Here is a 25,022-nt window from a genome sequence, read left to right as displayed (position 1 = left end):
TCCTGGGGGTGGGGTCACTTCAAGGGCGGGCCTGGAGCTAACACCTCTTCTCTGGACAGACGGAACCCCCTTCCAACCTTCCTGGAGCCCCCATGCTTGGGAGGGGCAGAACTATGCTCCTCCCTAGGCCTTTTCTCCTAAAGGGCATCAGCCTGCCCTTCCAGCTCCCTTTTTTCTTTTTTGGACCCTTCATTGGTGAAGACTCTGCTGGCCCTTAGAGAGCCCCCGTGACCTGAGTCCAGGCCTGGCACCCTGCCCTCACCCCGACATCCTCCCCTTCCCCTCTGTCCAGCTCCCCCTTTCTTCCTCTTTCTCTCTGTCCCCTCTCCACCTCCTTCCTCTCCCTGTGACTTGCCCCAGATCTGCCCCTTAACCTCCTTCTGCCCCTCCCTTGGTGCCCGGCTGTGGCTTCAGGTCCCGGCTGCTCCCCCCACTCTTCTGCTGCGGTTGACGACGCGTGTGGGGCTCAGCCGTACTGCCCGCGGAGCCCATGCCCCCGAGCCACGGGGGAAGCTACCTCCACTGCAGGAACCTTCAGGGGGATGCCAGATGACCCCACCCCACTTTGCCTCCTGGGCCTTGGGGTTGTGGGCAGAGCCTGTTCCAGGGGAGACAGAGGATGGCAGGATACACTGCTGCTAAGAGAGGCCTGGAAAGTGCCCCTCCCTGAGAGGTAGGGCTGGCCCATTGGACAGTTCGTTCTTGTTTCTAGGTCAGGGTGCTTTGTTCAAGCCCCTCAGCTCACAGGGAGGGAAGGTGGGGCTGAGAGAGAAGAGAATTGCCCAGTCATTTGACGGGATAGGATGCAGCATTTCTGCCTGCTTCTGCCCTCTACTGTCTGGGTCTGATGGAGCAGGACAGGCGTCCAAAGACCCCGTCACAGGACTCTAGTGCTGTGTGTCCTCGTGAGGCTGGTGGACTCACGTCTTGTGGGTAATGCTCCCACCAGGGGCATGGCCAGAGGCCCCAGGGCTCCGGGCTGCAGGTCCGTGTAGACAAGTGTGCTTTCTGAGTACCCGGGGCCTTCAGCCTGGACTTGGAGGCCAACAGTGCTGGGGCTGGGGAGGGGCAGGAGGCTTTGCTGAGGGTGCCTGCTTGTCCCCAAAGACCTCAGAAGTCACACGGGGCCTCAGTGTCCTCATGTGTGAACCTCTGGCCCTTGCCTAGGAAAAGGGAATAATGCTAGTTCCTATTCCGGGTGAAGAGCACCCTGGTTCCCAGGGACAGCCTGGTACCCTCCAGGTTAGGAAGGGTAGCAAGAAGGTTCCTGTAGGGGTGGTGCTAGCCCCCTGGGGCTTTGGGAAGTGTATGGCTGCAGGAAGGGGGCCCTGGGGCAGACCCCCCCGTTTAGCTCAGAGCCCAGGGGACACGGAGATGATGTGTGACAGCCTGGGCTCTGAGCGGGGAGTTGTCCCAGAGCAGGGGAGCAGGGGCTCTGGCCCTCCTCGCCTGTCTCCCTCTCAGAGATGGGGAGATGTGGGGTTGGTCAAGCCCTCAGCCCCCCAGTGATCCCCTGTACGACTGGGATTCCCAAGGTGCCCATCTCCCTCAGACGTGAGAGGCCCGGGCTTCTCCAAGAAGGGAGATGTCAGCCTTCTTCCCATCACCCGGTTGCTCTGCCTCCCGTTTGGGGGAAGGAGGGGGAGGGGGCCGACTGAGGAAGGGGAGAAGGCACCTGAGCACGCGTGGTCCCCGGAAAGTGGCCCTGGGGGAAACCCCTGCCTGCAGACACCCCTCCCTGTGAAGGATGTAAAAAAAAAAAAAAAACTTGTTCTGCCTTTTTGTCTCCCCTCCCTGCCCGCCCCATGGCCCCCCCAGACTGCCTGCGCGTCGGCTGCGCACCCAGTAAGTGGCTTCCCTCTTCTGCAGAGCCCCTGCGGGCCTGGGATTCTGGACATTGGGGTTGGGGAGGGGTGCAGGGGGAGGGGAGGAGACCGTGTCATAGCCTGCTTGTGCGGGGCTTGGGCAGTGGGTGTGTGTGTGGGGTGTGCTTGTGGAGGGCAGAACGAGCCAAACGAAGCTGAAGCAGGGGGAGTCGGTGGAGGTCTGGGGTCCGCATGCTCACTGAGACTAGGATAGGAAGGGCCAGAAACTTCGTCTCCTCAAACGTTCTGGAGGGTGGGGCAAAGGCTTGGGATGGCACCTACCGCAGGAGGGCAGGAAGGAGCCGAAGAGGGTCTGGGCTATCCCGCTGTATCTCGAGGTGGCCACAAGGGGGAGGTCGAGGCATGCAAGAGAGACGACGAGGGCTGGAGGTGAGTGGGCGTTGAGCCCGGAAGTTCAGCCCTCCACAGCCCTTGTTTGGGGGGCGGGGGGCGGGGGTGAGGTTCTGCCAAACGGGGGCGCTCTCAGAGATGACAGTGAGGCTCTCAGCAGGGGTGAGAGCGGGTGTGGACATTTCTGAGCTCGCAGTGTGCCTGGATTCAACCCTCATCTCTGAGTGTGTTTCTGCCTGGTGTGCCCTGAGGTCACATAAGAGAGCCCAGGGACGCGGCAGCCACAGGCAGAAAGAGTGTACTTAGTTCGGCTCTATGTGTATTTGGACAGGTGTACGCATGCGTGGTGAGCCTTGCCCTGCTGGTGCGAGCACTGGGGGGTGGGGGGGAGCCCAGGAGGAATCTTGAGGGGTGCCGCAAATAGCCTGCAGCACCGTTCTAAAGCTAAACGTTTTTAGTCTTGGAAGCGGTTCATCCAGGTCTTGAATAAATGGCCGTAATTCCTAAAAAAGACATTGCACTCTCTGGCCACGCTGGCCATGCTGTGTATACGTTGTGTATGTCCCTGTGTGGAATTAACCAGGCGTGTGCAGAAAAGTCACACTGGGTCCCTCTAGATCAGGGATCCCCAACCTCTGTGCCATGGACCGGTGCCTCCTGTCAGATCCATGGTGGCATTAGATTAGAAATGAAGTGCCCAATTAATGTAATGCACTTGAATCATCCCCAACTCATCCTCCACCCATTCTGGTTCGGGGAGAAATTGTCTTCCACGAAGCTGGTCCCTGGTGCCCAAATGTTGAGGACGGCTGCTCTAGATGGGGGAGCTGTGTGTGTGTGGGTGTGTGTGGAGTGCTCATGGACAGCCGTGAGGCTGTGGGTGCACATGCACATCTGGGTGCGTGGTAAGGCTCTTGAAAGTTTGAGGCCTCTGTCTATAGGCTGGGACTTCAGCTGCTGGCTACACACACTGACACGGAAGGTCGTGAGGCGAGGCGGGCTGAGTATGCTGGTTGTCGGTGTGAGTCTCCAGGTGCAGGGCCTTAGGTCACAACTCCGAAGGCACCCACTATTCACTCACTCCGTGTTCTTTTCCAATGCCGCCCTGGGAAGTTGCACCAAGTGTGGTGATACCGAGTGTGTCTGTGTTTATGACTGGGTGTGTGCGAAGGCTCTGTGTGTGTGCGTGTGTGTGGTGTACCTGCATGCGTGGGTGTGTACAGGGGTGAGGCTATGTGCCCAGGGTGGTACTTGAAGCAACCACATGAGGGTAGGAGGAGGTGCCAGGCTGACTCCCCCCTCGGTGCCGCAGGTAAAGGCCCTGAGACGCTCTTTGCGGGGCACAAGCTCAATGACAATGAGTGGCACACAGTGAGGGTGGTGCGACGGGGCAAGAGCCTGCAGCTGTCGGTGGACAACGTGACCGTGGAGGGTAGGTAGTCTGCAGCCCTGTTCTTGGTGACCCCTGCCTGGGTGCCGTTTCTCCCTTAGGGATGGCATGTCATGGGCTCCTGGACCCCAGGGGCCATTTTGACTCCCCAGAGGCAGCATTGCCCTGCCAGCGTGTTGGCCCAGAGTCCCACAGCTCCCCCAGACCCAGGAGCTGGGTGTGCTGCCAGCGCCTGTGGGGGCTTTGCTGATGTCCTTCCCATGTGGCCCTTGAGTGCAGGGGAGGCTCCTGAGGACCCAAGACCCAGCCCCAGAAATGATCCTACAGTCTGGGGCCCAAAGCCATGACCCCATCTCTGTCTCCTGTGCTGAGCAGGACAGATGGCAGGGGCCCACACGCGGCTGGAGTTCCACAACATTGAGACGGGCATCATGACGGAGCGGCGCTTCATCTCCGTGGTGCCCTCCAACTTCATCGGGCACCTGAGCGGGCTGGTGTTCAATGGCCAGCCATACATGGACCAGTGCAAGGACGGGGACATCACCTACTGTGAGCTCAATGCTCGCTTCGGCCTGCGTGCCATTGTGGCCGATCCTGTCACCTTTAAGAGTCGCAGCAGCTACCTGGCGCTCGCCACGCTCCAAGCTTACGCCTCCATGCACCTCTTCTTCCAGTTCAAGACCACAGCTCCCGACGGGCTCCTCTTGTTCAACTCAGGCAATGGCAATGACTTCATCGTCATCGAGCTGGTCAAGGGGTGAGGTGCTGGGCTCTGCACCACTGTCAAGGAGGTGGTCCCCCCCGTCCCCGCCATGACCAAGAGGCAGCTGCCTCAGCCACTGGCTGAGATGTCCAGTCCCCACAGACCACAGGTCAAGATTCAGGTCCCCCTGCCACCAGCCAGGATGGAGAAACAGCACCCTCTCTTCCACCCTGGTCACCCCCCCAATTACTTCCTTGCCAGGGGTTTCTCAGTTATATCTGTGCTCCATTCATTGTCCTGCCCCTGGCCATCCGGCCCTACTACAGACAGAAGGCAGGGCTGGGTCCCTGTGACCTCTCTGGCCTAAGAGGCCCCCACCCTAGAGCAGCTTTGTCTCTGCCCAGAGGACCCTACTGCCCCCACAAAGCTATCCCTCCATGAGCTTCTCTTTGGAGCTTGTTCCAGGAGCCAGGTCCTCTGCGGCCTCTCTCCCCACATCCCCCACGATGGGACCTCACACCTGAGTCCTTGTGTTGTTGGTTTGGGTTCTTCCACTATGAGGTCTCCCTCTCCGCCCCTCCCCCCTGCAGCTTCCAGCCCCACCCGCACCCTGCAGCTGTAGCTCCTCCTTACTCCGCCTTCCCAGCCCCCACCTTGACCCAGTGTCTCCTCCCTACTGTGGGGCAGGTACATCCACTACGTGTTTGACCTGGGGAATGGCCCGTCCTTGATGAAGGGGAACTCAGACAAACCAGTCAATGACAACCAGTGGCACAACGTGGTGGTGTCCAGGGACCCGGGCAACGTGCACACGCTCAAGATTGACTCCCGCACTGTCACGCAGCACTCCAATGGCGCCCGAAACCTCGATCTCAAAGGTGGGGCCTGGGGCCTCTGGAGGAGGCCTGGCCCTAGCCCAGACGCCCCCTTGGCCCCAGCAAGATCGCCTCCGGCCTGGGATGCTCTTCCCCTTGTGTGACTCTGTCCCGGCCCTGCCCACACTTTCCCTCGCTCTTCCCCATTTTCCAGTGTGTCTAACCTGACATCTTCCTGTCAAAATTCTGCTCAGCTCCCCTGCGAGGCTGCCCTCTCAACACTGAAAGCCTGCCTGCAGGATGTATCTCATGGGGAGTTTGGTGGCCTCACCCTAGAGCTAGGAGAAGGCAGCCAGGCCTTCTGAAGACCTCTTGGCCCTCCAGGGTTGAGAAGTCTGCTGTGCTGGGGGCGGGAGAGAGAGCAGTGTCCCTGCTGGGCTGGGAGGGGGGCTGTGATGAGGGGAGGAAGGCGGAACAGTCTCCAGGTCCCCACGGGCTGCCCTGGTCGTGTTCCTTGAGCACTGGCAGGACTAGTCGGCACTGGTTTGGACCCAGGCCTCCCTGGTGGGCTCAGCATCATACGAGGGTCCTCCACTCCCCAGGGCTTCTTTAGTAGTTGGTGGGGCCATCACTGCCTACCCCTAGAACAGTGGTGCGTCAGAGAGGAGAGAAGAGGAGGAGGAGCTTAGAGACCCAGGGAGCTGGAACAACAGGAATGAGGATGAGGCCTGTGGCTTCTCCAGAGCCCACTGGGGCAATGCGAGCCACCCTCAGGTGCCCAGAGCAGCCCCCAGTTTCCCTTAGGGATCCCTGGTGTCACTGTGACTCAGACTGTCCGAACGTGGGGAGGGTTCCTAGAGACTCTGGAATCCACCCTCCTCTTGAGGAGGCAGCAGTGGAAGCTCCAAGAAGCTATGTGATTTGCCTGAGGTCACAGAGTGGGCGGGCCATGGAGTTGGAGCCAGAAGCTTGGTCAGATCCTGCCCCGGTGCTCAGACATTCAGTTGGGTACAACTCTTGGTGACCCTTTGGACTGTAGCCCTCCAGGCTCCTCTGTCCATGGGGTTTTTCAGACAAGAATACTGGAGTGGGTTGCCATTTCCTCCTCCAGGGGATCTTCCCCATCCAGGGATCGAACCTGCATCTTGTGGGTCTCCTGTGTGGCAGGCAGATTCTTTACCTCTGAGCCATGGAGGAAGCCCCTAGAACGGATGGCATAGTGCTGCTAGTTCTCCCTGCTGCCAGAAGGGGGCGATGTGTCTCAAGTAATTCGCAGTGGCAGCAAACCCAGGGGTGGTCTGGGCTGGTCTTGGTTTGCACAGAGTTCCCAGCAGGGGCAGCAGGGTTGACCCATCTTGTCTTGCTAGAGCTCTGCCACGGGCCAGCCAGGACTTCCAGGGAGTTGAGGTCCCTGCGGCCAGGCAGTGATGTGGAGGACCAGGGTCCCTGAGGAGGACTTCTTGCCGGTGTCACCCAGAATCCCCAGTCTAAACCCTAGCTGTTGGAAGGTGCCGGGCTTAGAACCCCCAGCAGAGAACCCAGAGTTGGGAGAGGCTGGCAGAGGCCTGGAGGAGTTCTGGGGATGGGAGACTTCGGAAGGGAGGGAGCGAGGGTGGAAGGGACCGGGATGCACAGCTATGAAAGGCCCTGATTATGGGCCGGAACTGGCATCAGATGTGTGGGAGAGAGCACGGAGCAGGTTCCTCCAGCTGCTTCCTTCTCCCCTCCCCGGGCATCTGGGTGTCCCTGGGAGGGGAGCAGACAGATGGCGAAGTGGAGGAGGAAGAAGGAAGGCTGGGGCTGGGCATCTGCCCCTCAGAGAGGAAGCTGGAGTCCGGATGAGACCGCGTGGGGCTCGGGACCTGACACTGGAGGCCGATGTCCTGGGAGGGACCTGGGTATCTGGGGACCGGGATCCGAGCTCTGACCCCACTCCCTTTACAGGGGAGCTGTACATTGGTGGTCTGAGCAAGAACATGTTCAACAACCTGCCCAAGCTAGTGGCCTCTAGGGATGGCTTTCAGGGCTGCCTGGCCTCGGTGGACCTCAACGGGCGCCTCCCTGACCTCATCGCCGACGCCCTGCACCGCATCGGGCAGGTGGAGAGGGGCTGTGACGGTGAGTGTGGGTGCAGGAGTTAGGTGTGACCCTGCGGGGTGCAGGCAGACTGGGGGGCTGGGTGGTCTTGATGGAGCCTGCTGCCGCTGCTCTGGGACAGGGTATGGGGAGAGTCAGAGGTCACTTGCCCTCCCTGCTGCCTCCCGCCCCGACCCCTTATCACAGTTCCAGGCCAAGACCAGCTGTCATTGAGCTCCCCTACTCCCACCCCCATGAGTTCTTGGCCCTACCTGCCCGGCAGAACTGAGGGAGGGCTTCTGGCCCGGTCCCGAAGCTTCCGTAACTCCTGGGGTGGGAGGGGGCTTGGCTGAGCGGGGGGTGTTCCCTCTTCCTGCCTCTTCCAGGCCCCAGCACCACCTGCACCGAAGAGTCTTGTGCCAACCAGGGCGTCTGCTTGCAGCAGTGGGACGGCTTCACCTGCGACTGCACCATGACCTCCTACGGAGGCCCCATCTGCAATGACCGTGAGTGCGGGACCGGGAGGGCTGGGGGTGCTGGGGGGAGGCCCCGGGAGGAGGGAGGGTCTCTCAGAGCCATGCTGCTTGCTTCCTTCCTGTCCCTTCTTGTCATGAGCAAGACGGAGGGGAGCTACTGGCTGCTGTCGCCTCCTGGAATCCCCTCTCGGGCCTTTGCAGGACTCCTGACGCCTGCGTGTCGGGGGTGATGGTTGCTAGACAGCCTCTCCTCTTCCTTCTGAGCTGGTGGGACACTGCTCCCCTCAACCCTCGCCAAAGGCATGTCAGCCTCTGTCACTGTCCTGACGCTGGCCATGGTCTCATGCGTCGTAGCTCTGTCGCACAGGGCTGGTGGGGCGGTTGCTGACCTGTACCCCCTTGCCCCTGGTGTCCTTGAAGTGTGCAGTGGAAACCCATTACTTTCTTCCCAGAATAGGCCTACACCCCCAGGAGACAGGCTCAGGAGACCCCCAGGAGGCCAGGCCTCCAGACGGCTGGCTCCCCTGGAGGCCAGCCACCGTGTACTGACCAGTTTCCCATCCAGCTGCAGGGTGTCCCTTGGATCCACAAGGACACTCCCTCGTGTCCTCCCCTGGTTCTTCTCCTCCCTGGCTGGGCATCTGCTGCCAACTTGCATAGTGTTTGAGGCCCCTTCCCAGAGGGTGGGCTTCAGCCACGGTTTCCAGTCCCTCGTGGTTGGTGGCCGGCAGCTGGTTAGCACTTGGATGAGGGAGGGCGGTGGGGCAGGCATGAGGGAGAGACAACCTCCTGCTTGAGGGGCGGGCTGGGCAGCGTGTGGCCTCTTTAGGTGTCACTTGAATGGTCTTCCTTGGGGGTAGCTGGGCTGAAAGACCAGGGACACGACGCGCCAGCTGCCTGAAAAAAGACACACACGCACACACACTATAAATGGCTTCTTCACTTTGCAAACATGGACACTGAAGCCTGGAGGAGTCGGTGGATTTCCAGAGTGAATAGCAGATCTGGGCTGAGAACAGGGGTCAGTGCCTTTGCCTCCATGCCACATTGTGGAGCCTTAGTCATTGGGCAGAGTCCTGAGTTTCTTAAGGGATGCATAACCAACTGGTTTCTGGGATTGCGCTCTTGATTTTTCCTTCTTTGTACGAATGCCCCCTCAATCTCCATGAGTGCTTTCCTGGTGTTCTGAGGCGGGCCGTCCCTGGGTACCTCCACATCCTGTCCGATCCTACACGATTCTTCCTGTCCAGCCTGCCACTCGCTGTACCTGCCAAAGGCCGCAGACGCCGGCCAGCTCAGGGCTGCTCCAGTCCTGGCCACCGGGGAATAAGGACGGGGCTGGGGCTGGGCCTCTTCCTCTCCAGCTCATTCCTGCTTTGCGCAGGCGATCTGGGGATGGTGGTAACTTTGCTGTTTAATAGTAACTATCCCTACTGACTGTTTTGTGTTTCACGGCTTACAAAGTCCTTTTAATTTGTCCTCAGAGAAGACAGTAGGATGGAGACCAGCTGTCTGATTTAGTTGCTGAGGACACTGAGGCCCCAGTAACAGGAACATCCTTGCCCTTAATCACAGGGCGCTGGGGGCAGGGTGCGGCTGGAACCTAGGTGTTCTTAAGGTTTAGTCCCGGGGTGGTGGTGGTGGAGGTGGATGTGGGGCCCACAGATGGTAGGCATTTCTTGCCATGGCCACAGGGGGTCAGGGTGGAGAAGAGCGCTGCCCATCTTCACTATTGCACTCCCACATGATGGAGCCTTTTGGGAGGGAGCGGAGAGATGGATGTGGGTTTAGGCAGTCAAGCCATCTTTGAGCAGGGGTGGGAAGAGAGACTGGAACAACTTCCCTGGGTTCCAGGCAGGTGGGAGGCAGGGAGAATTGGGGCTGGGGAACAGGGGCCTCTTGGGAAGTGTGACTGTCCCCGAGACTGGTCTGTGTGTCTGGTGACAGAGCCTGAGCAGAACCTTGGAGGTAAAGACAAGGTGGGTGCAATCTGGGAGCCTCTGAACAGTGGCCCTGGGGGTGCCTTTGAGATCTCAACCCCCTTTCTCTTGAAGTTGTGCCTCCTCCTAATTCTCCAGGCGTGGCTGTTTGATGCTCTTGCTGTCTCTATGACGAGTCTTCTTGGGGCTCCACTGATACACAAGGTCAAGTAGGAACCTGGCCCAGATGCACGTCTGCTTCACCCCAAGTGTGATGGCCCTGGAGGCACCCTGGGCGTCAAGGGCCCTTGTGCCTGAAGAGATTGAGGGGATGGGGATGGCCCAGGCATCCTCAGAGGGTTGGGTCTGGGGTGTGGAGCTGTCTGGTGATGAAGAGACTGGGATGAGGAGGAGTCCAACCTTCAGGACAGCCTTTCCCTATGTGTGGCCTCAGTTTCTCCGTCTGGGACATGGGGATTCCCCCTGGGGGTGAAGGCACCATTGTGAGGCTCAGGAGTCTGCCCTGGGAAGGCAGGAGATCAGAGGGAGAGAAGTCATTGTCAGGGTGAGAGAGAGGAAAGCAGAGAGAAAATAAAAAAGAGAATATGAAATGAGAGAGGAAGGAAGCTGGACGGAGGCCTGCTTCCTGGCAGGGCCTGAAGCCCCAGGGCTGAGGTCTGGACAGCGCTTCCCTGGGCAGCTCCAGCTCCACCTCCCGGATCCTGTCCCCGGGCTCTCCCAGGCAGTGGGTTCTTCCCATCTCTGGCCCTGTCTGTTTCTCCCTAGCCGCTCTGCTGGTCTCCGCAGCCTCTATTGATCTCCTGCACACCTCTGTCTCTCCCTTCTTTTTTACCCTCTCTCTCCCCACCTCGCTCACCAGTGTCACCCCCTCCGGCTCTCTCCACTTCCCACTCACTAGTATTGATTGGCCTCTAGGCGGTTTCCCTTCCTCTCCTCTCACCGCCGGCTGCTCCCTCCCTCCCTCCGGGACCATACATTTTCTGCCTGCTCAGAGCTATGTCAGTCTCTATCCCAGAGCCAGGGCCAAGAGCGGGCACAGGAAGAGAGGACAGGAAGCTGTGCTCCCCAGCTTGCAAACTCTCCTCCCTCATGGGGCCACACACCACCTGGACACTTCTTTCTGGGTGCCTCTAAGGACCCTTTTCTTCTCTCTGAAAGGCTGGGGACCAAATGGGGCATTGGCATCTAATAGGTTGGGGAAGGTGGCAGCTGGGGCAGAGGAGCTGTCTCGGGTCCTGACTGCATCCAGGAGCTGGGCGCAGCTCTTTGGGGCTCCTGGTGACAGGTTTTGCTCCAAAACGGAATGCTGGATAATAAGCAGGAGCCACCCCTGCCCTGCTCCTCCTCCCCTTTCGAAGCCCCTTCCTTTTGCCCTTTCTTCGCCACCTCTCCTTGTCTGCCTCCTTCCAGGTCCATCCCTCCCTCCCTCCCTCTCTTCCTCCTTATCTGCGCTCTGCCTCCCCACGCCCCCACCGCTGCCCCCCGCAAGACCTTGTCCAAGCAGAACTCAGGTTGATGTCAGTGCAGAGGTGGCATCCAGACGAAGGGATGAAAGCCTCCTTGCTCTTACTTCCCAGAAGTGCCCCAAAGTCTGAGGGGCAGGTCTCAGTGGAGGGGCCCCCTAGAAGGAGAAATGGCTTCCTCAGCAGGACATAAATGGTTCAGAAAGGGTTTTGTCCCAAGTGGAACACTCGGTGGATAGGTATCCCGGAACCGCCCCCTCCCCAGCCAAGAGGGGGAGGTTGGCATATGGGGGGAGGGGCAGAGGAAGTGGACTGGAAGGATAGGAGGTGTCCAGGAGGGTTGCCGCGGGGAGGGAAGCACCCTTCCGAAGAGGTGGAGGGACTGTGTGTGTGGTGTCTTAACTCTTGAGCACCTTTGAGGCTCCGGGTACGTTGTTTGCATATGGGTGACCCTGTTCTTGGAGGGTGACCTGGAGGGGGGTGTCCGTGTGTACGCTGGCTGTTAGTTCATTGCCTGTGACCAAACACGTATGTGTGTGAGCATGTGTACACACTCGGTTGAGTGTGAGTTCGTGTGCCGGGTGTCTGTGAGCACATGTATGCAATGTCTGTGTCTGAGCCTGTGTGCGTGCGCGCGCACTGGTGCCTGTATGGGCACGTGGGTGTCTCCATACCCGAGCCCGTCCACATCCTGGCGTGCACGTGTGTTCCGAGGGGTGCGTGCAGAGGTGGTGGTAGCCACATCTCTGCGCACTGGGCCAGCGAGCACTATTGGGGTTCGTCCGGGCCGGGGCTGGGGGGTGGTGGGAGGAGGTGGAAGAGAGCGGCCTCTCTGGCTAGCCTCAGTTCTGTTCAATTATTCAGCAGGGCCCCTTCTCCGGAGGGGGCGGGAGGGGTGCGCGCACCCGGGCGTGGGGGAGGGGTGGGGCGCGCGCAGAGGAGAGGCGAGCGCCGAGCCGGCTAGCCAGGTGCCGCGCGGCGGAGCTGCCCAGCGCCGCCCGCAGATCGGGAGCCGCTCGGGTCCCTCCGCCCTGCCCCCTCCTCCGCCCGCGCTCCCCCTCCCGTCCCCTCTCCACCCCTCCTCTCTCCCTCCCTCTCGCTTCCAGCCCTCTCAGCCTCTGCAGCAACACTCCGCTGCTTCCATCTCTCCGCCGGAATCTCGCAGGCTCGCGCCTTCCCTCCGCTCAGCCCCGCTCCCCTCCTCTCCTCTCCCCTCATTCCCCCTCACCCGGATTTGCTTTCCTTCCCCCCTTTCCCCCCCCCCCCCCCCCCGGCCGCTCCCTCCTTTCCCCCCGGCCTCCGTCGGGCGGCAGCGGCAGCCGCGGCGCGGCGGGCCCTAGTCTCCATCGGTCTCCTGCTTCTCTCCTCCAGTCCCCCCTCCCCGGCTCGGTTTTTCCGCAGGATTTCCCCGCTCTCCCCTCCCTGCTTGGCCCCCGCGCCTCCCCTATCTCTCCACCCGGCACCATGCCCCCTCCCCCGGGCGCTCCCCCGGGTTTCTGACGGCCCTCTGCGCCGCTCCGACCCCGCCGGGATGCGGGGGGACCCTTAGCTCCTCGCGATGGACCCAGGCGTCCTGGACCTTGGCGTTGCCGCTCCGCGGACCCCGGATTCCCCGGCGGGATCCACTTGATTTCATTGGCTCCGGACCGAGGCTTGGGCTCTGATTTTCCTTCTCTTCACCCTCCTACCCCCCTCCCGGGGCTCGGAGCCGGAGGGGGGCTTCGCGGGGCTACTCGGTCCCGCGTCCCCGCCCCCAGCCATGGGGCTGTGAGGGGGCCGCCCCCGGGCCGAAATGCCCCCCGGGGGGAGCGGGCTGGGGGGGTGCCCGCGCCGCCCCCCCTCCCTGGCCGGGCCCCTGCCGCTGCCGCCGCCGCCACCTCTGCTGCCGCTACTGCTGCTGCTGCTGCTGCTGCTGTTGGGGGCGGCCGAGGGGGCCCGGGTCTCCTCCAGCCTCAGCACCACCCACCACGTCCACCACTTCCACAGCAAGCACGGCACCGTGCCCATCGCCATCAACCGCATGCCCTTCCTCACGCGCGGCGGGCACGGTAAGTGGCGCTGCCGATACCAGCCGGCCGGCCGGCCCCCGGGGCCTCCCTTGCGCGCGGCCCTGGCCCCCGAGGGCCGCACCCCAGCCGATGCGCGCCGAGGCCCGGCCCCTCCGCTCTGCGGGCCCGCGCCCCCTCACCTCCCATCTTGGGCTCCACCAGCACCTCAGCCCCACCCTCTCCTCCCCAGCAGCATCCCCTCACCCCGTCGTTTATCACCCTCATCTCTCTTCACTTTCATTGCTTGCCTCACCTTCACCTCCGAATCCCTGTCTCCGGGGCGTTATCACCCTTCTGTGTAGACCCCTCAGCCCTCTCTATCTGGCCGTTCATCCGCTCTGCCTTGCTCTCCCCTTCCCGGTTTCTCTTCCTCTTCACCTCCTCCATCCCTGCCCCTTATCATTCCTCCGTCTGGCTTCCCTCCTCGGCCACTGTCACCTTCCTGGCCCAGCATCTCCGTGCCCATTATCTCCTTATCGGTCCCCCACCAACCTCTCGCCTCTGTCCCATCTATCACCTCTCCTCAGATGTGTCCCATCACTGCCTCTTTCACCTCCTTGTATCTGGCGATTTCACCTCTGTTCCTGCAGCCCCCGTCCTGTCTTTCCCCATTCCTGTCCTTCCACCGCCTCCCAAGCAATCAGTTTGCTCCGCTGTCCCATCCTTTCCCAGCCTCGTCCCTTCATCTGTGGTTTTTCCTCTCCACATCTCTTCATCTCTGCCTAGCTCCACCTCTGACCCTCAGCATCTCCCAACCCCACTGTTTGAATTTCTGTTCCCCACCCCAGTCTTCCCATGCCTCTCCAGTCAGTCCTCTCCCACTTTACACTGTCACCTCTTAGCTCAGTGCCTTCCCCCTGCCATAACCTTCTGTGTCAGCACTGACTTCTCCTTCCCTCTCAGACCCCATCACCGTTCGTTTCTGACCTCTAGGACTTCTAATTTCTGCCTTTTTTTTACCTCCCAGCCCAGTCCCTTCATCACTTCTTGCCTTAGACCCCTAAGATTCACCGCAAGCCCCTCTTCCCATCTCTGTACCTGCTGCCTTCTATCTCTGTCTTCCGTATTCTCTGTGCCCCCCTCACTTCCCATTACTGCGTCTCCATGACTTCCAATCCCAGGCCTCCTGGGTCTCTCCCTCTTCACATTTTATTTCATCTCCATGTCAGGTCCCATCATTTCCCATCTCAGTCTCTCCTTCATATTTCATCTCAAAGCTCCTGTTACCTGCTGTCCCAGAGATCCCATCACTTCCCATTTTAGTCCACTTCCTTCTCTGTTCTCCACATTACCTCCCATCTCTGTACCTTGCCATCAGTTCCCACAGGGTACCACCATCACCTCCATTTCTATACCTCTCTCACCTCCCATATGGTACAGCTCCCACCTCCCACCTCCGTACCTCCCTTGCTTCCCATCCATATACTTCATCACCTTCCATCTTTGGTCCCCATCTCAGGCCTCCAACACTTGCCTTTCTGTACTCCTCATTCCTATACTCTCATCACCTCCTCTGTCTTCGCATCGCTTCCCCTCTCTGTGCCTCTGTTGCCTTCCGTCCTGGCACTCTGACAGCTCCATGCTTCCATCCCTGTGCCTTCGCTAGTTCCCACTCTGTACCTTGTTGTCTCTAATTTCTGTATGTCCATCACTTCCATTTCTGCCCATCCATCCCCTCTCATTTTTTTGACTCCCTTTTTGTCCCTTCCTCATCTTTCATGCCCGTATCTTCACTTCCCGTCTGTGCCCTCATGGTCCCCATTTCTGCACGCATCTCTGCCTCCTCATCACTGTTCTTCACCTGTCCTTTCTTGCTTCCCAATCTTTGTTCCCCCATACCACTTTCAAGCTTTCCACCTCTTCTCTCTCCCCCTTCCTCTTTTTTTCTTAGATTATCTTTATCTTTTTCGTGCCTCTGCCTTCTCTTCATCCAGTTCCCAGGAGCAGCCTCGTCCAACATCCTTTCTCATTTCTTTCTTCTTCTTGCCCAGCAGAGTGTTCCTGGCTGACCTCTGTCCCAGCTGGGGTCATCTCCACGCCATGCTCTCCAGGCTCTTCTTCTGCATTCACCGCCCCCCCACACCACTGCTCCTGATTTTAACTCCCCTGTTCTCACCATGAGCAATCTGGCCCTCCTTTCCTTTCTCCATCCTCTTTATTGTCCCCTCCAGGTCCACTGAGGCTCAGTCCCCAGAGAAACCCAGATAGGACATGGTCTTTCTGAGCAATGAGGAGAGGCAGTAAAGGGTGAGAGAAGAAAGGCCATCAGGGAAGATCTCTGTGGGGTGAAGAGGAGAGGAGGTCAAAGAGGCAGGGGATGGAGGGGGGCTGGCCCAGGGGAGCTGAGCAGAGTGGAACTGAAGTGCCAGAGGAAGGTTCAGTGAAGGAGCTGGTGTCAGGGTGCAGAGAGCTGGGGAGAGAAGGGAGAAACAATTGAGGAAAGAACTTGAGGGATGTGGGGGGTGGGATCCTATGGAATGCTGGCATTGGGATGCCTCAGAGGCAGCCACCCCCTTGTGCGGAGGAGAGAAACAGCCCCAAGAGGGCCACGGGCTGCCCAGGGCCCCCTGGAAGCAGAGGAGCTGGAGGGCCCCTTGGAAGCAGAGGAGCTGGAGAGCACTGCAGGGCAGTGAGGGGAGGGGATGGGGAGACTGAGTGTAGGAGCCCATGAAGGGTCAGGCAAGTGAGAGGAAGGAGGAGGGCCCAAGGACAGAGAGAAGAGGAGGAAGAGGCCAGCGGCCATGGCCGAACCCCACCTCTGCACACCTCCACTGTGGGGCGAGGTCCCGGGCCGGCTTCTGCTGGAACCCAGGCTTGGCAAGATGCAGAGCCAGCTTGGGGGACCTATCCAGGCCAGAGGACACCTTTCCTTGCTGGGCTTCCCCAGGGTGAGGAGCTGCTCTTTCTGCACTTGCATCTCCACTTCCCTTCTCATGGGCTCTTCTTGCCTTTCTCCTTGCTTCCTTCCCTCCTTCCCTTCACTCTTTCCTCCATTTCCCTTCCCACCCCCAACCCCTCCTGTTATATAATATAATACCCCTTACTGACCTGCCAGACATGCCTGCACCTGGTGTCGGTCTGGGCTTGGGAGGACCAGAGCACCTGGGTCCTAAAAATGGCCTGGGATGGGGGAGACACTTCTGATCCTTGACCCTGATTCTGCTTTCAGAGCCCTTGACTAGCCTCGCCACCCCTGACCTTCATTTCCTGTACCCTGTGAGGCCAGGAACAGAGGGGTCAATCCCAGTTCATTTCTGAGTCAGGAGCCTCCAGGGGTTCTGTATTCATCACTCTAGCTTATAAAGGGACCTGGCATTTATTTTGATTCTTGTTATGGGTGTGTTCACTTGGATGTCTGATTGCACTGACTGTTTTATGGCAAGGAATGAGCTTAAGAATTGAGGAGATATTGTTCTGGGATCTAGAGAGAGCTGAGCCCAGGGCTCTGGATCTGGGGAGGTACCCTCCCTGGGGGGTAGTGAGGGTCTGTCTACAAAGAGCTAGTGTGTGGGGGCTGTGGGCACGCAGGACTACAACCTTTCTGGGTTGTGGAGGATGTTTTATCCTCTCGTGATTCTAGAGCTACCAGGAGCTTTCTGCTTTCTGCCATGGCTTCTACATGCGGCAGAGGGTCTGCACGTGCAGTTTTACCCCCAGGGGCAGCACTGCATGGGTGGCTTTTCACATGGGATGATTATTTTGTTTGGGTCTGGATTAGCTAACCATTATTAATGGTTGGTGGGTTTTTTTCCCCTCTAGAATGCAGATGTGTGGGAATTGTACAGAAGATTCTTGATCATTTAGTGTTTTACTGGACCAGTGAATTTCTGGGTCCAGGAGGCACAGAGGGGACCATGTTGGGTGTGGGCAGAAGGTTCCAGGCCTGGGCCTTTGGGTGGTGGCCACTTAGGCCTGTGCATTTTGTGTCTGGCCAGAGGCAGTCTTGCCTTGGGCTTCAGGGGTGTTCCCCACCCTGCTACCCCACAATGTTATCTACCCACAATGTTATCTGTCGTGTAACTCAGTAGCATTTTCCTGGGGAGGTCAAGAACAGTGGGTCTGGACCACCTGAGGGCAACATAATAAGCCTTGGCTTAGGCCCCCTTCTTCTCCGGAGCCCTTTCGGAACCCGTCAGAGGTTCTAGCTGTGGTTCGGTATCCTAGGCTCCAATGTGCCTTCCCCCGCGACCCGGGGTGTCGGGTGGCCGGGGCCGAGGACGGCCGGCGGGGCGAGAGGCGGGAGGCGCCTCCGGAGCGCAGTGGGGAGGGAAGGGGAGGGACCGGGCGGAGCCCCGCCCCCCCCCCCGGCGTCGGCCCCCACCCCCCCCACCCCCCGGCGTCCGCCCCATCCCCAGCCCGCTGCCCGGAGGGCGGGAGCCAGGGGGCCTGGGAGAGAAATGCCTCCCCAGGGTAATCACTGCCGTCCCCGCCCAATAAACCATTCATCCTTCACCTCTTCGGCCCAAGAAGTGTCTCTCCATCAGATCCCACACCGTGTAATAAACGCCCTTAGGCTTTTACAGTCCCGCCCAGCGTAATAAACTGGCGGCAGTGGGAGAGCCGCGGGGTAGTGAATCCGGGGGAGGCCCGGCCGAGCGGGGGCGCGGGCTGGGGACTGGGGTTGGCGGGGGCGGGGGAGGGGGGGCGGCAGGCGGCCCGTGCGCCGTGGGCCTCGGGGGCGGGGAGGCGTGCGCCCGTCCCGTCCTGCGCGGTGCCAGCCGCTGCCCTCGCCGCCTGCCAGTCTTTGTGCGCTCTCCGCCATGTTTCCCGGCTGTCTCCTGTCGGGGTCTGCCTCTCCACACTGGGTCTTTGTGTGCAGCTGGCTGCGGTGTGGCCTGTGTGTGGGTGTGGGGTCTGTGGGTGCGTCACTGGGGACGCGTCGGCCACTGGGCCCGGGGCTGCGGGCACCCGCCCGGCCTCTGATCCCTCCTGCCTCACTGCTCTATGGGGCATGGAGGTGGGGGGCACCTCCTCTCCGGGATCGCGGTGATGTGCTGTCTGGGTTCCTGAGATGGGAAAGTGAGGAGAAAGAGTCTCATTTTCCGGAGACCTGAGGGGTTTGGGAGGCTCCAGGTAGATGGAGTTTCCTTTGTTGGTGGAGGGACCGAGACCCAGTAAGCCACTTCTGCATCTGACTGGGAGGCTCTGGAACCAGGGGTGAAGAGGCCCTAGGCCAGGAGGCAGGGAGTGGTGTGTGTGCAGGAGGGTCAGCATCTCAGCTCCCCTGGCCCTCTTCACCCCCCAAATTTGGACGTGCAGCTTGTGAGTGAGCAGAGGGGGAAGGGAGGACCCTGGGTATTACGGTTACCATGGAAACAGCCGATTTTCCAGAGTGCTGCAGTGTTGGGAGTGGAGAGAAGGTTGCCGGCTGAGGCCTACCCTGCTCCTAGCCCTCATGCCCTGCCCTGTCTTGTCCAGGCAGTGACCGCTAGAAGGCGGGGGTGTGGCTCATGCCCTGATCGGATTCCCTGCCCTGATGTTGGGGCCCCATCTTGAGATTTCAGATCTCACCAGGGAGGCCCTCAGAGGGAAGGATACCTGAGTCGGGAGGGGCAGGGCCCAGCTCCCTCTGTCTGCTGGGGGGGCTTTCCTGCAACTGTGGTGTGGCAGACTTCAGTTAACTGACACCCTGGTGGTTCCTTCCCCTGGCCTTGCCCCCTGGAAGTCATCTTCCCCTCTGGCCCTGCCTGGGGGAGATGGAGAGCACTGATGACGGTGCTGGGGTGACAGCTCCTGCTCCCCTCCCCCCCGCCCCCCGCCACCCCGGCCCCCTGCTGGCCTCACTGCCTCTCTGGGACCCAGACCACACACAGCCTTCCCTTGTCTTCTTGGCTTCTCCTGGGCCTGCAGAAGGTGCCTCCCTCCAAGGCACTCAGGGGTCCCCTCTCCTTTTGAAGGCCTAGGAGCTTCCTAGGATGGAGACCCCTGGTCCCATATTGCCCAAACAGGGCTCCTAGTCCCTGAGATGAGAGACCCCAAGCTGTGTGAGAGGGGCGGCCTTAGTGTTACTCACTCGGCTGCCATTTTGGCAGAGCAGGTTTGCTTCGGAAATACCCCAGACCCTCCCTGACCTGGGACTTTCTAGCCCATCCAGGGCTCTCCCACCCCACAGCCACGCTTTTCTCCGAGTCTACTCCAGGCTTTTCCCCTCAGGCCCATCTGTCTCTCTTTTCTCTCTGGGTAAGTCCTCCCCTGAACCCCTCTCCCCCAAGAAGTGTTTTGAGAGGAGTCGTTAGTGGCTAATTATTTAATTAAGCATTTTATGAATCTCATCTGCTCCATTTATGTTCTAAAGAATGCAAGATTGTTGTCTTCCCTTCTCTGAAGGCCCCAGAGCACTAGTCCTCTAGGCCTCCCAGACACTGCTCCCTTCCCAGCAGCTGGGTGACCAGTCCCCCACCCCCACCACGGCCAGCAGTCTGCCCCCACCCCACCCACAGGGAGCCCAGGCAGCCGCAGGAGGGAGCGGGCGACTAATGGGGTTTATTTTGGGGCTGAGATCGTTAGGGACCTCACACCCCGCCCCCGGCAGCCGGATGGCAAAGAGGAGACAGAGGGGGAGAGAGGGTGGGGTGGGGGAGGGGTGGGAGAGGGTTCCCTTCACCATCTCTGGCTCCCACCCTCCTGCTTTCTCTCACCTACACCCCTCTCTGTCCCTCTCTGTCCATCTGTCTCTCTGCCTCCTTCCTCCTCTGGCTGTCAATCTCTCCCTCCCCCCCACCCCCTTGTCTGTCTCTTCTTTTCTGGGCAGGGCTCCAGGACCCCTTGTTTTGGCACCCAGACAGCCCCCTAGTTGGGAGTGGAAGCAGGGAGTCCAGGCAAACTGGGACCAGGCTTTGCAGGGGCTTGGGAGTGGGTGGGGGGCAGGTGTTGGAAGGGCGCCAGCCTGAGGGCTATGAGTCAGAGCCGAACACAGCCCCTGCTTCTCCCACCATCGCCTGGGGCTCCTTTGCCTTGGTGGCTGCTCAGCTCAGCCTGCAGAAGCACACACCTCACACCTGTCACCTGGGCCGTGCCTGGGAGCAGTTGAGCAGGGCCCTCTGGGTCCTGCCTGCCCCTGGTGATCATCTCTGTCCCCTCGCAGCATCTCCCCAGGTCCTCTCTCTCTGTGTCAATCTCTCTATTACCTCTCTTTTGCTGTAATTAAAACTGGAATTCTTGATGAGGCAGCTACATCTGTCTGTGCGCGTGCACAGGCTCCCAGCCGGGCACCCGCCCGCCAACTGTTCCCTAGGATGGCAGGGCCTGGTGGCCGCTGTGGGTCTCACACCTGAAGCCCTGTACCCTAAACCCATTGTCTCAGGGTGCCGGCCACAGCCCCAAGGACCTGCTGACCGCGCCCTCTTGACGTCTTATCTCCCTCTCCCTTTCCTTCTCTCTGCAGCCGGAACCACGTACATCTTTGGGAAGGGGGGAGCACTCATCACCTACACTTGGCCCCCCAATGACCGGCCAAGCACGAGGATGGACCGCCTGGCCGTGGGCTTCAGCACGCACCAGCGGAGCGCCGTGCTGGTGCGGGTCGACAGCGCCTCGGGCCTCGGGGACTACCTGCAGCTGCACATCGTAAGAAGCGGGGCCACCACCCCCGACCCCCCAGCCTTCCTGCCCCAGGTCCACTCGGTCCCTCCTGCCATGGGACAAGCACCTTAAATCTTTCCCTTCTGTGGAGCCCCCAGAATCTCTGTTCCCTGACCCTTGGAGTTTCCTTCTGGCAGTTCTGCTCCTGGGACCCCCCTCCTGCGGGTTATTCACTGAGGCTCCCCAGCTCCGAGCTCTGAGACCGTCTGTGTCTCTGACCTTCCTGAATGTAGTCAGGGCCCCGCTCCGGGCTTCCAGGCCATTCTCCCACAGCCTTCGGGGACGCCTTCACCTCATGACTGCCCTGGTCTGCTGCCCACTCACTCCGACACCAACTCAGCCACCCACTGTGTCCCGTGCTTTGTCTTGTTCCTCCTTTGGCCTCCCCACCTGGGGACGGCCCACCCTTGCTTCTTTACCTTGTCTTTTGATCCTGTCCCGCCTCTGCCCTGCCCTGGAATATTGTTCCCATGACCTTTGCCCTCGCAGCAGCCACCTTGCCTGGCCTCATGGCCATAGCTACAGCCTCTCTGGCCACAGCCCTGCACATTCCTCCCTGACCTCTTGGCCCAACCCCACATCTCCACCCTGACCTCCCAGCCCCGCTTTTCTGCTTTTCTCTGTGCCGCTCCCCTCCTTGCCCTCTGCTCCCTCCCACTGCCTCCCTCAGGCTGCCTCTCCTCATGGTTTGCATCCTAACCCTAGTCTTGAAGCTGCCCCCTTTCCTCTCCATCTCTGGTCCTGCCCCACACCCTTCCCTAAAAGCTCTAGGTGGCTCTGCTCCGCTTCTGCCCTAAGCCTCTCTCCCCTGCCTCTCCCCTGTCTTCACCCCTGGGCCTCTGACCTGCCTCCATTTCCACCTGTGCAGCCCCTTACAGCCACCTCCCTTCCCTGCCCGCACCCCATGCGCTGACCCTGGTCGGTACCCTGAGCTGGCAGGGCTGAACAGGCTGGCCAGGCTCTGTGTGTTGGAGGGATCCGTGTGGGGGACCCTGAGCTTCAGGGGAGCGAGAGGGCAAGGGGAGAGGCTTCTCTGGGCTCTGGCCCTTCCTTACCGGACAGCTTTCTAGGCTCCCCGGGATGCATACCTTCCCCTGACACTGACTGGAAGGAGTGAAGGAATGAGGCCTGAGGGGAGATGGCCTGTGGGCAGAGTGGAGCCGAAGGAGAAGTGGCAGCTGATGGGCACCGGGCGGGGGAGGCCAGGCAGCGAAGCGAGCAGGAAAGGGGTGCAGAGGGAGGTGTGGTGGAGAAGGCGGGAAGCTCCGTGAGCAGGTGCCTCCGCCCGCGTGAGAGGCAGTGTGATGTGCGATGACTGAGTGTGACGGCGTGGGGCTGGTGCGTGTTGATCATGCCAGGAGTGCTTGGGGGGCCGTGGGGGACAGTCTCGTGGCCTCTGACTGGGCGTGTCGCTCTATATTTGTACTCCTTGACCGCGTGGTGTTTGCTGCTGGTTCAGTCTCCTGACCCTGCGTGGCAGGTGTGACTGTGCTTCTGGGTCCTTCGCTGTGAGTGAGGGCAGTTGCCCTCTCATCACGTAGTCGTGAGAGGCTGTGTGCCGTTCGGAGCAGATGTTTGGGTTCGAGTCCCCGCTCCACCAGGTCCTTGCCCTGTCTTTGGGGGTCCCCTCATCTCCCATGCCTCAGTGTCCTCCTCTGCGTAGTGGCATGGGCGCTGTCAGGGAGCTGCTGGGGAGGTTCAAGATGATACACATAAAGCTCTTAGGACGTTGCCCAGCCCCTAGGAAGCACCGTGTCTGGTAGTAGCCCGATCGCTGTGAGTGCCCCTTTGGATGAGTTGATCTACAGGTGGTCTGTGTCTGCCTCATTGATGACTTCTGTCTCTGTGCCTGTGGGTTTATGGGACAGGGTCCCCCCAGTGCTGAGGAGAAGGGGCAGGGGGACAGGGAGCCGGGAGGAGTCTCCTTTCCCCCCTCTCAGCAGTTACCCACTGCCTTCTCAAGGTGCTGTGGTGAAGCGCACCCAGCTTCTGCTGGGTTACCGGCCTGGTGCTGTAGAGGGCGGGGCAGGGCGGGGCGGGGCCGGCTGGCCCTGGGATGGGGAGCCTGGAAAGGGTGGGGGGGCCTGGAGGAAGTGTGGGAGCCACATGAGGGCTGAGCGGGGCACTCGATGGGCTCCAGCCCCCGGGGGCGGCCCCCAAACCCCCTCCTCCCCTGGTGACACATCAGCTCCCACCGCCGCGTCATTAGCAGCTCTCAGAGAGTGGGGAGGCGGCAGCAAAATAAGAGAAAAGCAATTTGACGTTTCTAATAAAGCGTCGCTCCACTTTGCCAAATTAATTTTGACTCCCATAATTATTTGCTGTAGGAGCGGCCTCGTTCTTCCCGCCGCCGCCTAATGAGGTAATTGGGGAATTAGGAATTAATGACTTTAACAGAAGTGACAACTGACTTCACGTCGGGAGCAGCTCTGGGAGCTGCCTCTCCCCCCCGGAGTGCACGGCTCTGAGCTTGGCTGCCTCCTAGGAAACGGGGGTGTCCTGCCTTCCAGCCGCCCTGGACGGCCACTGTCTGCCCAGCTCTCAGACCACTTCCGCTTGTTGACTGCCATCACCACCCGGCTGAGCCTCGTGGGGAGAAACCCTCAGAGGCACCCAAGGGGCTGGCGCTGTTGCACTGCTCAAAGTAGTACTGAGGTCTGTTCCCCTCGTGTGAGGAGCCGACCATCACCCCTTCTCCCTGGATGTCATTAGTCTGCAGGTGGTGGGTGGGTGCAGCTTGCTAGTACTCTTTGTTAGGCAAGCCCAGCTCCAGTTTCCCTGCTTTGCTGCATCTTTGAAGAGGTGCTGCCTGTGTGTATGGCTCTGTGTGTGTGTGTATGTGGCTTTCCCAGGTTCTAGGACGGGGAGAAATGGACCCACCGTGGGGAAGGGATAGGGCCTTCTTCAAGTGGACCACAGGTGACACCCTGCTCCCCAACTCTCCTTGCAGACCCCATGCCTGCCTTGTCTGAGCCACCTGACCCCTCTTTCAGTGCCACCAAGCCTGTTGACCCTGTTGGATGCAGGAGGTGGCCACTGAATGGCTCCTCATGCCCAGGCTGGACTGGAACAGTCTGTCAGGAAGACTCCAGGAGTGTAGCGTGTTCTTGGAGGATCTGGGTCCCCCTGACTGTGAGGGAATCTGTGCCGCGAGTGTCTGTCCCGTGCGGAGGAGGGTGTGGGAACTCAGGAGGCTGAACTCGGGGTACTGCTAGGAAGTGCAGGGGAGTGGAATAGGGGCTCAGGTTTAGGGCCCAGAGGGCCTTGTGCTGGCTTCTTTAGCTGTCTTTGGTCTTGAAGGAAGGTTGGTCTCAGTAGCCTCTCAGTTCACCCCCAGCTCCAGCACTCTGAGTTGGTGTCTCCCCAGACTGGTGGGGCAAAGCAGGAGAGGGCACTGGCTTTGGAGTCAGGCCAACTGGGGTTCAAACCTGGGGTTCCTTTCTTATGAGCCATGGAATCTGGGGATATTGCTTACTCTCCCGGGGTCTCAGTTTCCTCCTCAGTGGAACATGGATGCTGTACATTCCTGAGGGTTGCTGTGGGGGTGAAGAGAGCACGTGTGTACAGTACCCACAGAGGGCCTGGTACCATTGATGGCTTCAGTGAGGCTCTGGCACCATGGGCAGAACTCTTCCCAGACTGGCTCCTGGGCAGCCTGTTACGGGTTTCCCACGAGGCCCTCTCTGAGGCCTGGGGCTGGGCGAGTTGCTCAGACCAACTCTCTGCTCCCCTTCTCAGGCTCAGTCCCTGTCTTTCCTCTTCCAGTCCGTTCCCACCTGCCTGCAGCTTCCTCTACCCTTACACCCCCATCTCACCGTTCCTTAATAACCCCAACATGGTTTGTTTCCTGGATCTCTTTCTATACCCAACACCTTCCAAAACACGAAGTCCAGACCCCCTACCTCTGCCCCCTTGACTGTAGAGGGGCTGCCCCCACCCTCAGGCCTGACCTGCATGAGCGGATGCCCTGGAGACAAAGCCCCCAGGGATTTGCCCAGTGCTGAGCATTCAGGGGAGGGGAGGCTGGAGCTTGGAGGGGCTGGCTCCCGTGGACACCCTGTTGGTCGTGCCTTAGGGAAGCCTCTGCCCTTGGTGTCCCCACTGGTCCTAGCTTGCTCTTGACCATCCGTGTTTGGGGCCTGCAGGCCCAGTGGCCCTTGCATGGAGTAGGTGCCCCGTAAACATTTGTGAACATTTTGACTGAACCTAAAAGCAAGAGGTGAGTGTGGTCAGTTGAAGTGCTCCAGGTCCATGCTCTGCACCCCACGGTGGCTGCTCCAACCTCTCTGAACCTCAGTTGCTCTCTCACTTGCA

General features: G+C 60.2%; 1 protein-coding gene and 1 long non-coding RNA gene across 6 annotated transcripts in view; one reads left to right on the top strand and one right to left on the bottom strand.

The window, feature by feature from the left end:
* NRXN2 (neurexin 2) overlaps positions 1–25,022 on the top strand; it is a 99,943-nt gene that overhangs the window by 50,733 nt on the left and 24,188 nt on the right. For 4 of the 5 annotated variants that reach the window (XM_040256160.1, XM_040256159.1, XM_040256158.1 and 1 more), the window contains 7 exons: positions 1,819–1,845; positions 3,529–3,648; positions 3,982–4,363; positions 4,997–5,187; positions 7,069–7,242; positions 7,587–7,706; positions 20,512–20,693. In XM_040256160.1, the coding sequence (XP_040112094.1) occupies positions 1,819–1,845; positions 3,529–3,648; positions 3,982–4,363; positions 4,997–5,187; positions 7,069–7,242; positions 7,587–7,706; positions 20,512–20,693 (1,196 nt within the window). Of the gene's footprint in view, positions 1–1,818; positions 1,846–3,528; positions 3,649–3,981; positions 4,364–4,996; positions 5,188–7,068; positions 7,243–7,586; positions 7,707–12,871; positions 13,128–20,511; positions 20,694–25,022 lie in introns of those variants that run through there. The other variant, XM_040256156.1, reaches the window with a different exon arrangement.
* Positions 8,597–15,180, bottom strand: LOC120874719. The gene is made up of 3 exons (XR_005723684.1): positions 14,562–15,180; positions 11,108–11,237; positions 8,597–10,118 (listed from the first exon to the last, which is right to left on the bottom strand). It is a non-coding gene; the product is annotated as an uncharacterized LOC120874719 (long non-coding RNA).

The sequence above is a fragment of the Oryx dammah genome, unplaced genomic scaffold, assembly GCF_014754425.2.
Source record: "Oryx dammah isolate SB20612 unplaced genomic scaffold, SCBI_Odam_1.1 HiC_scaffold_15, whole genome shotgun sequence".
Lineage (NCBI taxonomy): Eukaryota > Metazoa > Chordata > Mammalia > Artiodactyla > Bovidae > Oryx > Oryx dammah.
Note: the sequence above shows the minus strand (reverse complement) of the source record. Positions and strands in the feature narration are given on the sequence as shown.